General features: G+C 38.2%; 1 protein-coding gene across 1 annotated transcript in view; it reads right to left on the bottom strand.

Moving 5' to 3' along the window:
- LOC127938023 (chromatin-remodeling ATPase INO80-like) overlaps positions 1 to 16,918 on the bottom strand; it is a 39,997-nt gene extending 23,079 nt beyond the window's left edge. Inside the window, exons 1-25 of the mRNA XM_052534387.1 lie at positions 16,760 to 16,918; positions 14,173 to 14,233; positions 13,885 to 14,059; positions 13,453 to 13,613; positions 13,275 to 13,342; positions 12,228 to 12,374; positions 12,020 to 12,140; positions 11,741 to 11,940; positions 11,594 to 11,647; positions 10,955 to 11,158; positions 10,680 to 10,875; positions 10,519 to 10,586; positions 10,199 to 10,408; positions 9,550 to 9,630; positions 7,743 to 7,838; positions 6,841 to 6,900; positions 6,603 to 6,745; positions 5,584 to 5,668; positions 5,383 to 5,500; positions 4,695 to 4,780; positions 4,428 to 4,595; positions 4,138 to 4,271; positions 2,807 to 2,874; positions 2,624 to 2,717; positions 2,216 to 2,411 (exon numbers count right to left, since the gene is read on the bottom strand). Coding sequence (XP_052390347.1) covers positions 2,216 to 2,411; positions 2,624 to 2,717; positions 2,807 to 2,874; positions 4,138 to 4,271; positions 4,428 to 4,595; positions 4,695 to 4,780; positions 5,383 to 5,500; positions 5,584 to 5,668; positions 6,603 to 6,745; positions 6,841 to 6,900; positions 7,743 to 7,838; positions 9,550 to 9,630; positions 10,199 to 10,408; positions 10,519 to 10,586; positions 10,680 to 10,875; positions 10,955 to 11,158; positions 11,594 to 11,647; positions 11,741 to 11,940; positions 12,020 to 12,140; positions 12,228 to 12,374; positions 13,275 to 13,342; positions 13,453 to 13,613; positions 13,885 to 14,027 — 2,901 coding nt within the window. The 5' untranslated portion in view covers positions 14,028 to 14,059; positions 14,173 to 14,233; positions 16,760 to 16,918. The remainder of the gene's footprint in view (positions 1 to 2,215; positions 2,412 to 2,623; positions 2,718 to 2,806; positions 2,875 to 4,137; positions 4,272 to 4,427; positions 4,596 to 4,694; positions 4,781 to 5,382; positions 5,501 to 5,583; positions 5,669 to 6,602; positions 6,746 to 6,840; positions 6,901 to 7,742; positions 7,839 to 9,549; positions 9,631 to 10,198; positions 10,409 to 10,518; positions 10,587 to 10,679; positions 10,876 to 10,954; positions 11,159 to 11,593; positions 11,648 to 11,740; positions 11,941 to 12,019; positions 12,141 to 12,227; positions 12,375 to 13,274; positions 13,343 to 13,452; positions 13,614 to 13,884; positions 14,060 to 14,172; positions 14,234 to 16,759) is intronic.
- Positions 16,919 to 17,758: the final 840 nt, after the last annotated feature.

Below are 17,758 nucleotides of genomic sequence, written 5' to 3'. Positions count from 1 at the left end.
GAAAAATGACAAAAGAAAGAAAGAAAGAAAGAAAGAAAGAAAGAAAGAAAGAAAGAAAGAAAGAAAGAAAGAAAGAAAAAAGAAAGATGAAGAGAAAGGAAAGTTAAAAAGCAAAAGCAAGCAAATCAACAGCAATAGCTAAATGAACAAAGGAATGGAGAAAGAAAAATGGATGAATCCAAGAAACATGAGAACAGAGGAACAAAAATAAAGTCAAGATGAAACAATAGGGATAAAAAAAAGCAAAAATCAAGCATGAGTGGAAAAATAATTATATATAATATATATATATATATGTGTGTGTGTGTGTGTGTGTGTGTGTGTGTGTGTGTGTGTGTGTAGGGCTGTCTCAGCAGGAGTGCTCCTGTCTCATTTCATAAAGCACAGGCTTGAAACACTTGCCAAGACGTCAGTGAGAGACAATGACCGTACAAACACAGATGAGACATCAATATGATCCAGCGTCCAGAGCTCAGAGGTTCTCACAGCACTGCTGCCTGCGGCTGCATACAGACTGATACACATACATGAAACGCTAATTACCATTCAACTACACAGAGGAGGATCCCTCGCTTCACATTCACCACTGGATTACTTACAAATCACAGACAGCCAGCTTAAATTCACAGACTGGGAATCAGTTTTGCGGCGTATCTTGGTTTACAACTCAAAATCACAATATGTTGCAATATAAGGAGAAAACTGAACCTTTCCAAATTGAGTAAGGGGAAGATCTGAAATTGTAGAAAAAGGCAGGTGCTTTCACTTTTGTAAGTAGTTAGTACAGTTTAAGGTTCTTTACAACCCTGAGTGGTCGATATGGGCCAGTCTTCACGGGGAGCTGATTGTTGTGGTGTTGCGTTCCCCATCCATGCCCCAGAGGAGCTAGGAGACGCTTGTGTGGTACAAAAGCTGTAGTGGGAAGTGGATAATATTACACCTCAGTCAGCACCTTCTGCACACAGCTTCCCCTGACCATAGCCTAAATGCACGCCAGCACACCAAACTGCAAGTTAACCCCTGCTGCTATCCGGCCTCCAGGGGACGACACTGTAGCTTCTGGACTGGGAGATCCAGCACCACTTCCTCCATCTTCTTTCCTATTCCCGATTATCAGTTTGGACCTTTGATATTCTCATCAGCATTTGGCATACAGCACCACTGGAGTGTCTCGTGGGTGAGTGGGAATAGGTTTCCACAATGAAATCCAAGCCCTTGCCACTAATGAAAGATGAGGGTTATTCAATCGGGTTCAGTGGGGTAACCCAAGGCAAGAGTAGATCTGTGCCCTCACACAAAACTCCAAACACAAGAAATACTATAAACAAAGAAATACGGCAAAGTTTGTGCAAGCAAATATTTGTAAGAAATGCCGTATTATTTGAACACGCTAACTAGACATCTAGAAGCAAAACTGTTCCATGTTGTCTTTTGAGTTATGCCTGAGAAATAACAAGTGCTTACAGTGTTTCCCACAGCCTTACACTCTATTTGTGGCGGCACTCCAATGCCCTCATACACATTTATATATACATATATACATATACACACACACACACACATATGCAAATGAACTTTCTGCTAGCAGGAGGCGCTGTTAGAGTGGAGGAGAGTTAGAGCTGTTAGAGGTTTCCCCGAGAACGACTGTACAGAATGCAGCGCACCGCTCACAAACTCTGCTTTATAAGAATTTTATGCAAGATAAAATGAAAGTGACATCGAACATTTTCTGAAGACATTCTGTTTCCATCAAAAAATCATATAAGTCATATAAAAACAAATCGCACCGTTTTTTTTATTTTTAAACGTGCAGTGCCCATGTTTATTCAAAGAAGTCAAAGCCTTTTGGAAAATATGTTTGTGGCAGTCCATTTTGGTATTGTGATAAATCAATGTATGGGAAACCTTGACTTATTATTTTTGGACATAGCTCTTGACCAGAATTTGTGCCAATAATGAGAAGTCTGGAGGACCGTTCACACAAAAAGTGTTTCTATATTTCACTGCACTACTTTTCCTTTGTTTTTTATGTAAATGTGCTAGATGGACAATCTCAAGGATCTCGAGGAAGCAGGCAGCGTTTTAAAAATATTGCAGAATAGTCTTGGACAAAGGGGGGCCTTGGAGTCAAAAACGTTGAGAACCACTAGCATATGGTGATGAAGGCAACTAGTATATCACATGACAAAGCAAGAAACAGACCGTCAGAGCTCACCTGTAGAATAGGACTGCTTTGGATATTTGGGAAAGATGTTGGCCGGTTGAGCCACAGGATGAGATCTCTGTGTGAGAGACACAGCTTGCCTAGCCAGGCTCTCCCTTCAGCCTCGTTCTCCTCCACCTCTTCATCCCACAGGCGGCTGTGGTGGAGCCGGTAAGCCGATTTGAAGGACAGGTATATGGCTAACCACCTGAGAAAAGAGTTGATTTTATTATCAGCTATTAAGATGTGTTTGTTTGCCATAGAAAACACACACCCAAATCTCACCTTAATGCACTCAGTGATGCAGCCAAGTGTGGCAATAATCTGATTCTTATTGATATATTCAGTTCTTATTAAAATTATGCAGAAAAGTATGTATTTTGACGTTTTATTCTTGGACTGATGTGTGTTGTAACTAACCTCACTAGAGTCCCCTGAAGCATGATGTTAGACATCTCAGCAGGAGACACATCAATAAAACGCAGGAAAGAATAGCTGCTGCTTTCATCGGCAGCTATAACAATTGAACATATAACCAGAAATAAGAAAAGTTTTGAAGTGGCAAAAAAATCTGAATATATCTGTTGAATAATAGAGACTTACTTCTGCGGTGAAACAAGGACTGTTGAATGTGTTGAGTAGAGAACGGAGAGAGCAGAGTCTGCTTCAGCCTGAAGAGAGAGAGAACAATAAAACAATGGGTTTAATAAAAAATAAAAAATCACTTGTAAAAGCTATTACACATGTTGTATAACAGCATTTCAATAATGCCACACAGTTGGTTAAGAATCACTCTAAAGGTTTGTTCACGTAAAGAATGATACATATAAAAAGAACTATAAATTATAATTGCATGCTGCAGTTCCAGTTGAGCTCAACATAATTCGTAACCTTGGGAAATATGATCAAAGAAGACTGTGAAAATAAATCTGCACAGTTAAACCTTTTGATATTCTATTTTAAACATTTACACAAATCTAACCTCTAATTGAAGAATGAATATTTAAAATGGAGGTAAAATCTCATTATGAAATAAAGGTCTAATTCTAAATGTAATAATAGATGTCTAATAATTGTCTTATACAAATATGAATAGGAATATACTTTAGATGTATTTTACTCATAAGAATTTCTAGCGGTAACTGATAATTGCGCTCATTCTGATTTTCCCTCCTTTCACTTTTTGTTTATTCTTTTTACTTCAACTAATTAATTATTTTTACTTCAACTAAATAAATTTTTTTATTTATTTATTTTTGAAAGAAATATCAAATGGATAAACAATGCAGATTTATTTTCACAGCCTTCTTTGGTAGGCTTCATATTTACCGAGGGTATGAATAATTTTAAGCACAACTGCATTTTGTATGCTGCATTAATTCTTATGATTGGCTGAATATGTTTAATGGTTCACTAGCTGGAAAAGAAAATCACTCTTTTTTACAAGTTATTCCAACATTATTGTTCCTTTGTGTATATTTGTGGTGTCCATGGAATTACAATGGTTAACCTTATACAGTACCGTATTTTTCGGACTATAAGTCGCATCAGTCCAAAAATACGTCATGACGAGGAAAAAAACATATACAAGTCGCATTTATATAGAACTAAGAGAAAACATTACCGTCTACAGCCGCGAGAGGGCGCTCTATGTTTTCAGTGTAGACTACAGGAGCACTGAGCAGCATCGCTGGCAGTATAGAGCGCCCTCTTGCGGCTGGAGACGGTAATGTTTTCTATTTGTTCTTTTCTCTTGGTTCATTTCAAATAAATTTTGATAAACAAGTCGCACCTGACTATAAGTCGCAGGGCCGGCCAAACTATGAAAAAAAGTGTGATTTATAGTACGGAAAATACGTTAGTTATCATCCTTGGTGTGAACGGGCCTTAAGGGGGGTTCAGTAAACCTGGAAGCTTCATTGAGATCAACTCACTTGGTCTTTCCGTGGTCAGACGTACGGATGATGGCGTGTCGGAACAGAAATTTGGACATGATGAAGGGCTTCATGGACATGTGGAAAGGCGAGCGTATCTCCTGACGCTCAAACAGATCTGGGTGGTTACAAACCTTAAAGATGAGAACAACATGCTGTGTTTAAAAACAGCTTCATCGCTGTATATACAGTAAGAGTTCAAAAGGTCTCGAAGGCTTTAATTGATTTATTTAATTGAGTTTTCATGTTTGGGTGGACTATCCCTTTAAAGCTGACAAAGCTGGCCTCACCTTCCTGAACTGCATGACAAGGTTCATGAGGCTGCTGGTGGTGCTGTGGGCTTGCTGGGCCGTGCCCATTGATGACTGCAGCAGGTCCTCGATGGAGATCTTGTTCTTTAGAGCCTGGTAGAGCAGCCGCTGTCTGCTGGTCAGCTGGCAGTATGTCAAGATTTCAATCTGAGATGCAGGTATGAAAAATAAGCAACAGAAATCTCACACACATAGAAATATTAGGTATGAAACCATAATTCTGTCTGAGAGGCTATAGGACATCACCTTGTCAGAGAGCTCGTTCTCCACATCCTTCTTTATTCTGCGCAGCATAAAGGGTTTAAGGATCATGTGCAGTCTGGAAAGTTGGTCTGAAAGGGTAAAAACCAAGGTAAATCATCTCAAGTAACGTGAAGGCTTCGCTTGCTCAACGGGAGTGCTGCTGTTTCAGTAATAAACGTTATTAGATCATACTGCAGCTGAAATACCCCAAAATATATAATAACTTGACTATGTAGGCTTGAGAAAGGCAACATGCTCTTCTTTGATTTAACTGTATTATTTTAACTTCACCTCTGTAGCCAAGCCTAACATCTAGCTCAGGACACACTAAATGCCAAAACATAAAAGCAAAGCCTAACAACATGCTAAAATATGTTAGCAACACAATAAAACATGTCTATCTATCTGATAAACCAAAGATGAAGAATAGACGAGGATGGCTTTTAAAACTACAGCACACAAAAAAAAAACTTTCAAACTTCAAGCTTTTTAATCTACTTCAAACTTTCTATATTGTCTGTCTCACATTAACATCCAGTTGTCTAACTTGTCTTGCCAAACTTTTCTGAATCAATTTTGTTTTTTATAATTTACTTGACTACATTCCACCCTAGCACATAATAACCTACTTGGAAATCAAATGAACAGTAAACAACAACTTATATGGAAATAAACGCAAGAGTTGACTGACTTTCATCGATAGCAGATTTGTTCTCAGCATGACTCTCGATGTCCTTGGAGAACCACTCGTTGAACTCCTCGTGAGAGTCAAACAGAGTCGGCATGATGAAGTGAAGCAAGGCCCACAGCTGAGAGGAAGAACACGTCAGGCGTCAGGTTTTTCACTCACCCACGTGGACTCTCAAACAAGGTCTCACATGAATACACTCACCTCTGCCATTGTGTTCTGGATTGGCGTCCCTGTTAGCAGAAGACGGTTCCTGCACTGGAACTGAAGGAGAATCTTCCATCGTACACTGCCAAGAAGAACCAGACACAGCTACTAAGAGCTCCCAATCAAGCAGCAAGTTGAGGTCAATGGAGGATATAACTCGCGACATCATATCAACACTCAGTGCTGAACTCTGAATCCTAAAGGACCTATAAGATTCAGAGTTCAGCATTGAGTGTTGATGTGATGTCCTATAGTGTAGGTATTCTCTTCAGAGCTCACTTTTCAGACTTGGTTGAGTCGTTCATTAATTATGGGGACTTTAAGACTTAAATACTCATGAAAGCTGCTCTGAAGCCCTGTTGAGACACCGATCGGGCAATAAATCATGTTCCACCGCAACAGAAGCTGCCGGCACATGTACTGTCATCTCCAGAGAGGCACAAACTCACACTCAGAGCTCGAGAGGCCTTCATTCTCTGAAGGTTTCCAGTCCAGATATGGTGACACTGCACTGACTATGAGGACAGGAACATGGAAAATCTGAGATGCACCGGTAATAGAGACTCTTTTTAGAAGCTCTTTTCCCTTGTTGAAAGGTTCAACCAAGGATACATATCAGTTAGACAACCAGTTTTTCACATTTTGGAGTTATATTCACAGGAAAATATAGTGATTAACTGGCTATTCTTGCTTATTTTAAAATTTTAAGCAGTGTGACAATACTAGTGTCCATTCCAAAACTTAAAATGTAAGTACATTCTCTGTCTAATATTCTATTCGTACATGGAAATGTATTCAAATTATATTTATGTCATAATTATTTTCATTTATACTTTTATGTTAAGCTTACCTATTTAATTTCATTTATTTCTTTATTATCAAGATTTGGTTGTATGTAATAACCCCATATCTTGTTATTCCAAAAATTGCATATGTCTATAGATATAGTCTGTATGTGTGTAAAATTAACATTTTAAAAGCCGCTGTTCTAAAAGTACTAATTGATTTCTAATTACCTGGTACTGCTTTTCAGTGCCTGGGCCTCGTCCAGAACCATATACTGCCATTTCACCCTCTGGAAATACTTCACATCCTGCACCACCAGCTGATAACTGGTGATGACAACATGAAACGGTGCATTCTGGGTATACAGAGTTTTCTACAGGGGCCAAAAAGGGAATAGTATATGGTTCAAGTAGTATATTGCAATTCATCTGATATTTAAAAGCAATAATATTCTTATGAAACATTTACCTGGCTCCAAAACTTTCGAATGACTTTACGATCATGAGGATTCCCCCAGTACGGTAACACCTGAAAGGCAAAAATTACATAAGAAATATTATTTGGAAAATATCTTTGCCTAAAGAAATTAAATAAAGAAGAGTAAAACTCTTGAAATAAAACATAAATATAGACACCTTTCATAATAAGTTGTATTATATGAACTATTCAGGGCTCAACAATTAGGATAGACTGATTTAAGGTGGTGGGCAAGAATAAGAAACTAAAAGTATGTGCTTGAATTTATAGCTTTCATGAAGTATTATTATTCTTATATTATATCTCTAGAATTTCCAGTTATTACACAAATTAAAAATAATAATAAATTACATTTTGTAACTTATTTTTAATATAAAGAAAACTAATGTTTAATGAAAAACATATTTAACAAAACATGTCCTTCTGACACAAAAATAAAATTAATTGAGCCAGGGCCAGTGAATACAATGGCAGGGCAAGTATAATTCCTGAACAGTCCAACAAAAAGAAATAATTATTGTTGAACCCTCTGATATTTGTAAAGGTTTTCTGGCTGGGATTCCAGACACAGATGATTTGTGAGATCAATCTGACTGAATGGGAATGAATATTTAGGTTGTTGACATTAGTTGAACACGAGAAAAATGATACAACACTGCCCCCTAAGGATTAAAAAAATTAGATCAGAAGTGCAGTAATCTGTCATTCATTTTCTTAAAGCAAAAATATGCAAAGGATAAGAAAAAACACATTTTCCATTGTTCCGAAAATAGACATAGTTCAAAGGGTTTGTAAAAAGTTTGAGACAGCGAGGGACACTAAAAGAAGCAAGAGAGAGCGGTAAAGAGGATTCCACAGCTGCAGGTGTTTCCCTGTACAGCTGTCGCACTCACCTTGAATTTGGGGACAAAGCGGGAGAACTCCTGATGCCAGTTGTTGAGTGTTGAGGCTGGGGAGATGATCAAGAAGGGTCCCCAGATGTTTTCCCTCTGTCCCATAGAGCACACGGACACAAAATAAGCCAAACAGGTGCGGACAGCGGAGGGGGAAGGGGACGGAGATGGTGAGAAAGAAAGATAGAGTGAGAGAGAGAGAGAGAGAGAGAGGAGAGAGGGGTCAAAACAGGAAACAACTGAAGAACGAGGTAACATGCTACCATGGCTTCCTATGGGCCCACAGCGCTACACTTTCATATCAAATACCAAAATTCTGTATCCTCCTTTTTTCGCAAGCCTTGGATGTCACGCAGAGCAGCGGAGACAGCTGGAGGGTTCAACCGATGCCAAATAACTGATTTGTGGTGTCAGGGGTTTGTTTGGGAAAAATGAAAATGATCGCACAGGAAAGCAGAACAGAGAATTGTTTTCTTTTAAAACGCTGGTGTCATATTTCCAAAAAAATAAACCTTTTCCAGATTTTCGACCTGAGAGCCTAGAGATTGGGAAATACAGTATCTTTCAAGTGAAATCTGTTGGCTTGAAGATGATACAAAGGGATGGAGAGAGCGTATACATGTAATGCTCTGAGAAAACTCAAACTGAGATTTTTCATTAGTAGTACTACAAGTATTACTATTTGTTATTTGGTAATACTAAAAGAACATTTCAAATGTCTTCATTAAAGGTGCCATATGTAAGATTGACATCCGGTGGTTGAACTAGGTTTTGCATTCCAAATACAAAATATTTTAGAGGTTTTTTTTTCACCTGGTCCCTCTCTCTTAGACTTGACTCATATGCAAGTTGCCAGATTGATGACATCAACAGGAACAAGCGCACCTGACAATGGAAAGAATCTCCAATATTTATTCTGCTTTTATTATACCGTTGTTGATCATAAAGTTTTTTGGATGGATGTCGAGGGTAGAAAAGTGGGCAGAAATTTCAATTTCCCGCTCTGACCCCTTTCGTTTGCCAGCTTCCATGACTGAAATGAAATACGCGGAGTTTCACGCCAAAACAAAGATGGACATTCCACCCTGAATGCACGTTTTCAAAGGAGAATAACTGACTGTAGCATTGTTTTTCAGATAATGAAGTATGTTAACTTAGCATGTTTCTTAAAAATCTGCAAACATATTATGGTATTTTTACGCTTTAGTAGACTCCAAATCTTACAGCACCTTTAAGGAAAGCTAGGACGAATTGCAAGTTTTTCAGTGTGTAACTACTTAATTTTCAGTCTGTCCGTCACCAAAGCTGCTGCATGTCTTCAGAACCTTACCAAAACCTTACCAAGCAGCAACCTCCCACTCTCTCTTGTGAAGCCGATACAGAAGTGAATTAAACTGTAATTCATCCACTGACCACTAGAGGCTGGCTGCAAAAGGGAGTCAATACCATAGACTCCCTGTTTTGATGCAGTCTATGTAGACTCCCCATGTTAAAATTGCCATATTTAAAGCAGAAAAAAAAAACATGCTTACCTCCTGGTTAAAAAATTTTTTTTGGTCTATAAAACTAATATTGCACTTCATGACAACTGTGAGGGGGGTATCTGTTTAAATTGTATTAAGCTTAAAAGTTCTGCATAATTAAGGGTGCAATTGAGTGACAGGTGGATTGCCGCTGCTGACACCACGGTTGAGCTAGGTGGGCGTGGTTTTAGCAACCAGCTCCCGCCTTTTGCCCATTTTTGATTTACCAGGAGTGAGGCGCGGTGACACTACGTCCATGTTTTTATACAGTCTATGGTCCTTACCTCTCCCAAATGAGCCAGTAAAGCGATGGTCTGAACTGTCTTTCCAAGCCCCATCTCATCTGCCAAAATGCCATTAATGCCCTAAGAGAGACAATCAAACAGAGACATAAATCACAGGCCTAATGGAAGGATGAGATATAAACTGAGGTTAGGTGGTCTGTAAAAAGATTTCATGTGTTCTTAATAATCACTCATTTATTTGATCAAAAATACAGTAAAAAGAGCAATATTGTGAAATATTATTACAATTTAAAATAAAAGTATTTTTATATACTTTGATATGTAATTCATTTTCATGATGGCAAAGCTGAATTTTCAGCATCATACCCCAGTCTTCAGTGTCACATGATCTTTCAGAAATCATTATAATATGCTGATTTGGTGAAGAAATACCTCTTATTAGTATTATCTATATTGAAAACAGCCATGCCACTTAATAGTTGTTGTTGTTTTTTTTTAGTATTTGCAAGTTTCTTTGAAAAAAAGAAAGTTCAAAAGAAAAAAACATTTCTGAAATTATAATTATTTCTGTCACTTCTGACCATTGCAATGCATCTTTGCTAAATTAAAAAAATGTAATTAAACTTTAACCCAACCTTTCGAATGCTAGTGTATGTATAAATAACCAGAAAAGAGCATCAACAATCACCTGTTCATAAAGATTGGCCAGCCAGTTCATGCCTTTGAGCTGGTAGCCCTTAAGTTTCCCATTGAAGATGGTGGGCTGGGGGATATCTTCCCCTGCTTGAATAGATGGGTTTGATAAGCTGTAGCTCTCGCCGAAGCCAGAGCCAGGCACTCTAGCCGTGTGCAGAGAGGCACTGCGACTGTCCTTTGCTTCCTCGTCAAACAACCTGGTCTACAGAACAAAAAAAAAGGACATTGTAATAATTTACAGCTAAAATTCATTAAGATAGACATGTATAATTTTAATCAAAGGCATAAAATACAATTTAGACTGCCACTTACTCTGGCCTGGTGGATCTGGTATGCCTCTTTTGCATTTTTAAGGGCCTGGGACTTGTAATATTCACTATCTGCAAAAGGACAGCATGAAATCTGACTCTAAAATGCATTTGATTGTTAAACACATTTTGATAACATCTATCAGGGACAGGGAAATATCCTACCATAGTCCTCCTGGCCGACATTGACCATAACTCCTCCGCCGATGTCGATCTGCCGTTGGAAGGTGTTGTCCTCAAGCTTGCACAGGATCTCCTCCTCTGTACCGTCTCCCCCAGCGTTCTGCTTGCCCCCCATGAAGTGAGCATACAGCTCTGTCTGGGTGATCAGGAAGTTAAGCTTCCTCTGCTGACGCTTAGCCTGACGGGACACACAGGAAGAACTGTCGGGACAATGCTTTAGGAAGTGATTTTCATTTCTAGTGCATATGTATTGATACCTCCCGCATCTCCTCATCAAGTTTACGCTGCTCAAGAGCCTCTTTCTCAGCTCGCTTGCGGTGCTCCTTCTCCACCTTCTCATACTTCTTCCAGTACAACAGCATCTCTTTAGTGAGGCGGCGTGCCCGTGGCAAAGTCTCTTTGCAGTTCTTCTGCGCCTGGATTGCAGCCCTCCGGACCTCACGCATACACTGATGGGCCAACTGGACAAGTATACACATGCAAGTATCTATTTAATTGATCGAAGGTCAGTAAAAGTATTTACAATGTTATAAAAGATTTCTTTTCCAAATAAATTCTTTTTTTGAGTGTGTGTTCACTGAAGAATCCTGAATGTTTCAAAAATGTTTCAGTATCTCCAGAAATATGAAGTAGATCAACAATATTAAGTTTTCAACATTGATGATAATAAATGTCGCTACGGCACCAAATCTAAATATTAGAATATTTTTTAAAGGAACATAATTGCTGAAAACATGGCTAAAATTTGTATTTACATTTAAAAAATATTACCGAATTTTACGCATATTTTTTCCCAATAAATGCAGCCTCGGTGAGCATGAGAGATTTCTTTCAGAAACATTTTAAAATCTTACCAACCCCACTGGTAGTGTATGCAACAAATAAACCCCTCTCACCTTTCTGGCATTGGTTAAAACGAAGTTCCTTGCTGAGACTTTCTGTTTAAACGCCTGAAATGAAACAATGAAAACAGAGATTAAAGCGGGAACAGAAGAAACAGCTCAATGGGATTCCAAACTGATGACCAAGAAAGTGTATTGTACCTTTGGGATTTCTTTTTTGGCAATTGTGAGCCAGACCTTTCGTCTACGGGCATTGAGCTGCTCAATGGTTAAGTGCTTCTTTTTGATCATGGGAAGAGGTGCATCATGAGAAAACTTGGCAAAATTTTTAGTTACGTGTAGCCGTCCCTCCATGGAGAACTCCTCTCCTCGTTTCTTCTTCTTTTTCATCTTTTTCTTAGCTAGGAAAACAGAAGAAGAATGAGTACTCAAATGAGCAGAAAACAGCTACTGTCCTCCTCTTTTGTTTTGTAGGCTTACCTTTGCATTTCTTCTCTTCCTTGATTTTCTTTTTCTTGAGGCCCAGTAGGTGCCGCTGCTGCTCGTAGAATGGGTCGTGAGTGGACAGGAGGCCTGTGCTGTAGTGTTGATAGTGCTGCAGCTGTGAACACAAACACACATTACCAACTGGTTCCAGGAAGCTATGGAAGTGTGGGCAACTCTCCCAGACTCAGCAAGAATGTCGTACTTCTCTGTCACAGTGGAACTTGCTCTGGTGGAGTTTGGTGAACTTGTGCAGGCGCAGCATGTCCTGGAGCTCTTCCTGTGTCATTGTGAAGTCCGAATCATCCGAGTCAGTATCGGAATCTGTGGTGTCATCGCTCAGCACGATGCCCTGAAATTCACAAACAATCTCCCAAATATCAGACTGCTTAGACATGCAAATAAAAGAGAGGCACAATTACAAATTAATTATCAATTAACGTTGTTAATTAATTTTCAGAGCAAAAAGTGAAAGTGACGTCACATTCAGCCAAGTATGGTGACCCATACTCAGAATTCGTGCTCTGCATTTAACCCATCCGAAGTGCACACACACACACTGTGAACACACACCCGGAGCAGTGGGCAGCCATATATGCTGCGGCGCCCGGGGAGCAGTTGGGGGTTCGGTGCCTTGCTCAAGGACACCTCAGTCGTGGTATTGCCAGCCTGAGACTCGAACCCACAACCCGAGGGTTAGGAGTCAAATTCTCTAACCACTAGGCCACGACTTCCCCTTTTTTATTTTTTTTTGAAAGTGAACAACTGTAACTTCATATCTTATTACTGCAAATCAAACTTATTTATATTTGGTCATAATTACAACTTCTAAAGGGCCAGCTATAGAATAAAAAAGGATTTATTTCAATGCTTTTGTGTTCCCCAGAGAAACGTTTTATTTGTTCAAAAAACTTTCCTGCTCTCTCACAAAAGTATTGCGTTCCCCAAAGAAATATAACATTTTATCGCAAAAGCTTTCAAATATAATATATCATCCTACATCATTTCCATGACTAGCTCTGCGTTTGCAGTTTTTCTGGGACAACGCAAAACTTTTTGTGAGAGAATGCAAACATTCTAGGAGTGAATGCATGCAACGTTTCTGTGAGTTTATATTTTGCAAAGTGCCTTTATTAACTATTTTAACCGCAATTATTTTTAACGGTTTTACTCCGAGGCATAAAACAGGCTTCTTTAAAGCAGGGATTGGATTTAGATAAATGTTTTCCCAGAATGTGTGTGTGTGCATTACCTTTAGCCATTTCCTGCTTTTCTTCAGTTTCGAGAAGTTATACAGACTGGCCTTGTCAGGTTTGTGCTCTGTGGATGACAGGTTGGGGTTCAAGGTAAAAAAAAAAAAAAAAAAAAAAACATAAAGTGACATTCTTATGTTATATAACATAGCTATATTTAACATAGCTGTCTTGAACCTTGCAGCACAGCTCCATTGAGAGTGTCACACTCTGCCTCTCCATCTCTGCAGGAGTCCTTGGTCTCGTTCTCAGGGTTGATGTGATCATCTTTCACTGCCAGCAGTGGGTTAGACGGTGCCAGAGAAGAACGCTCACCCAAACCACCATCGCTTTCATCACTGATATAGAGAAGCACATACAAACACAACCATAAACATACCACCACAGGCCTGACATCCAAGCCTCAGTGCAATATTTCCCATATAATGTTTACTATTGGCGTTTGGTGTTTGGAATTATTGGGACTGGAGAAACATTATAAAACAACAAACAGGGTTGAGATATTATATTCGCTGAGGATTTTGTAAAGGCAAGGTAGTCATGCAGCGACTTAAAAGACAAAGGGTCAAAGAGGACCTCTATGTCTTGGAGAACTACACAACGAATTACCTGGAAATGCTCTGGTTAAAAACAGCAGCAGTCTGTCTTAGAAAAGTGTCTAGACGGAGGGATCGCTCAAGGTACTGCAGGTGAAGTGGTTTGGCCAACTTTGAGCATGTGGCGTCTCCCACAACATCCTGCTCTGAGGCCATAGGTAGAGGTTAAGAGCCTGAGAGGGCGATCACTGCAGACACAACACAGAAAGTGTTTGTCCGTTAACTCTAAATGAGATTATGAAGATCATCTGAATACTTTGAATCAAGGTGATAAAACTGTGGTCAAAGAACAGTACAGTACCTTTAAAGAGTGAAACTTCATATTTCACAATTTCAACATTCAGTGCACCAGAAATGATGAATCTGAAACAGAAAAGGATGTGATGTTGACTTATTTACTGCACTTACTGATGAAACTGTACACTCTTATACAGACATAATCACTGTTAGAATTATTGTAGAGCAAGAATATTGCATTTAAATATTCAGAACTGGATGAAAAAACACATGCACATTGCATACTGAGAGTGGCTGTAGAAAATGAAGCGGATTGGGATTAACACAGTTGACAGGTTTATTGATATCATATTGAAATGTAATACTGATTTTATTCCATTGCTGTAGCAGGATGTGGGCAACAGAGGTGCTAACAAACCTAATAAACAGCCGTGTGAGGTTCAGAATCAGCTGGCCATAAACCTTAACTGGGCTTTTTATATATGCATGTGTTCAAAGATTCAGTTTTAAGAAAAGTAGATTTTCCTTATTAATTATATTATTGTTTAAACATTTGGGATTGGGAAAAAAGTACACTTTTGGGAAAAGTCAATTATGCTCAATAAGGCTGCATTTATTTGATAAAAAATACAATAATATTGTATAATATTATAGCAATTTGAAATAACTAATATATATATATATATATATATTATAGTGCAATTTATCCTTGTGAGGGCAAAGTTGAGTTTTCAGCATCATTACACCAGTCTTCGATGTCACACAATCCTTCAGAAATCTTTCTAATATACTGATTTGCTGTTCAAGAAACGTTTATCATTATAAATGTTAAAAACAGTCATGCTGCTTCAAATTTTTGTGTAAAATGAGATACATTTGTAACAAGTCTTTACACTTACTGTCACTTCAATCAAAGTAAACAATCTTACTGGCCACAAACTTTTGAATGTTAGTGCATCTTTGTAGCTTTTAATGCTTGTGTCTCAGATTTAAGATCATCTATGATTGCGTAATTTTAAAACTCAACAGAATTAGCTTTTATCAGATATACATGTTTAAAACAGATTTTTTTTTTTTTGATTGATAAGAGACATTTTATCAAAAGATATTGATAACTCGTCTTGCACTGCACACACACGCACGCACAGCACACACACACACACACATATATATATATATATATATATATATATATATATATATATATATATATATATATATATATATATATATATATATAAAATCAAATGCTCACTATATTAATGAGACTGTCCACACCATCTAAAGACACTTATTATAAATACCAAGTAGCAAATCATGTTTATGTGGCATCAAGTGATTTCCTGGGGTCTAATGTTGAGAAAACGTAGCAATAGTTCTATGTATGCCACAATACAGAGGCATAAAATCTGTTGCTACTTGTTTCATTGCAACAACAAAAAAAGATAAAATGTGAAGTTCATGGATTAATATTTTTACAACACAGAAAATAGTGTAAATTTCCTTCTCATACCCTTTTTAAAGAATAGTGAATGCTCAAACCAAAAGTACTATTTATGTTAAAATAGGCAGTTTTATTGAAAATGCACCATTAGAAATGAATTCACATCTGTTCGTAGTAATTCACCCCAATGCAAATCTAAAACAGTACATGATACTCCACCTCACATGGTGCTGGTGCATTAGCACAGGGGTTGAGAGTTTTTGTAAACATAAATAAAGCCCTGACACCACTAGTGTTTTAGTGCCCCATTTAACCATTTCCTGGATGCAACATAACAAACACAGCAACGGCTGAGATACAATTCTCACTTCAGTAGTTTAGCTACTGCTTTGCCATTAACGCCCAGGGAACTATTATTACACCGTCAATAAACGCATGTGTTAAACTTACTGGTCGATTTGGATTTCTTAATTTGAGAAAACGCGATTTATAAACCTTACGCACACTGATGATGCAGTCATTCAAGCATAACGTTAGTTTTTTATATAATGAGGAAATGTACATCAGAGCAAGGTGTATTTAGACTCATAATTAAATCCATGTAAAGCTACTGTTCACACAATATTATCGACAGGGTGATATTTTATGTCCGACTTAGTTTAGCTAGCATACTAATCTGGCTAGGTTTAGCTAACGCTAAGCGTCTCCGCAGCCAGTGCTGCCTGTTAATCTAAATCCAGGGTTACTGTAACGTTATATGTTGCTAGTTAGCAGAGCTACAATATAAGGTACATTTGAGCCACGACCAGTAAAAATTAGCTTTATTGGATTTTTAAAAGCAAGGCTATGAAGTCTAGCTATAGCTGCTATTTTGGAATGATAACCGAGCAGAGGTGACTTTTTAGCAAGGTTTTAGTATTATGACAAGTTCTTGATCATTTTGAATAATTGAAATGGGTTCTGTCTCTTTAAGGCCACCACCTCTTAGTCAAATGAAATGTAGGGAGATATGATTTAAAATGATTCGTAAGAGTTCCGTGGCCTTGTTCCACGTGAGGTCAGGCACCATCTGTCCCGTCTCGTGTCGATATGTACTGCGGGAGTAGAGGAGGCCAGCAGATCTGTGATTCTCATCCTAATTCTTTCTCCCTCCCGGCCATCTTCCCCCATTGCGTCCCCACCAGGTTCTTCATAAACGCTAGCTCACCTTGTCCCCCGTGTCCGCCGTTTTTGCTCTGTCTCTGTTGCAGCCGACTCGCAGCTCTCTGTCTCCAAAATGGCGGTTGTGAGCGAGGAGAGAGACCGTGAGTCGGTAGCAGCAGAGAGGCGGCCACTTTCAGTAACTGAGAGAGCAGGGACACGGCGCCATGGCGAGGACAGAGTGGGGAACAGGCGAACCAATCAAATAGAGAGCGATCGCTACAATCTTATAAGCATCAGAGACGTAACATAAAAAAGCACTAGTAGCAGAAGGAAAAGAGGAGTTTAGTTAAAAAAGGAAGTGGTGAAGAATTCGACCCATTATAAATGTAACGGTTTATTGGAGGAGCGTATAATGGCTATCAGAGTTCTACTGATTGTGCCTAGAAAAACCGAACGTTGCCGAAGGACTAATGACGTAACACTTTCCGAGTGTAGCCTCAAAATATCGCGTGATTGAGACTTGACGTAAAATTTGTCACAGTCCTACATATAGCATTAATGCATTTTTTTTCTGTTGATGCTATTTTTTATTTTGTTATGTTTTAATTTTGTCGTTCCATAATATAAACTAAATGTTCGAATAAATTTGAAAACGTCAATTTCTTATGCTGTTTATCTTGCTTCCAAAACATATCTATAAATGTAAGATATTAAAAGTAATCCTATTTCTCATTAAATATATCATTCAATAAATCAATTTATCTATCAATCTATATGTCCTTATCTACTTCCTGAAATGTAAGATCACATTTTTTTTTATAAGGGATCTACTTAACATTTAGTTTCGTTTTCCTTTTATTTTCAAATTTTATATATTTTCCTTTAGAGCCATGTCATATCGCTGTGCATAAATCCTTGGCTATTATCACTTGAAATATGCTATTTATTGTATACAGTTGTATACATTAAATAAATAGCACTGATGAACAGAGGTCATTTAAATTAAATAAATAATTAACATCAATAAATTTAATGTGTACATTTTAAAATGTGCTTGGACACA

Source organism: Carassius gibelio, chromosome A20, assembly GCF_023724105.1.
Source record: "Carassius gibelio isolate Cgi1373 ecotype wild population from Czech Republic chromosome A20, carGib1.2-hapl.c, whole genome shotgun sequence".
Classification (NCBI taxonomy): Eukaryota; Metazoa; Chordata; class Actinopteri; order Cypriniformes; family Cyprinidae; genus Carassius; species Carassius gibelio.
The sequence above is the reverse complement of the archived record's forward strand: the minus strand, read 5'-3'. Positions and strand labels throughout refer to the sequence as shown.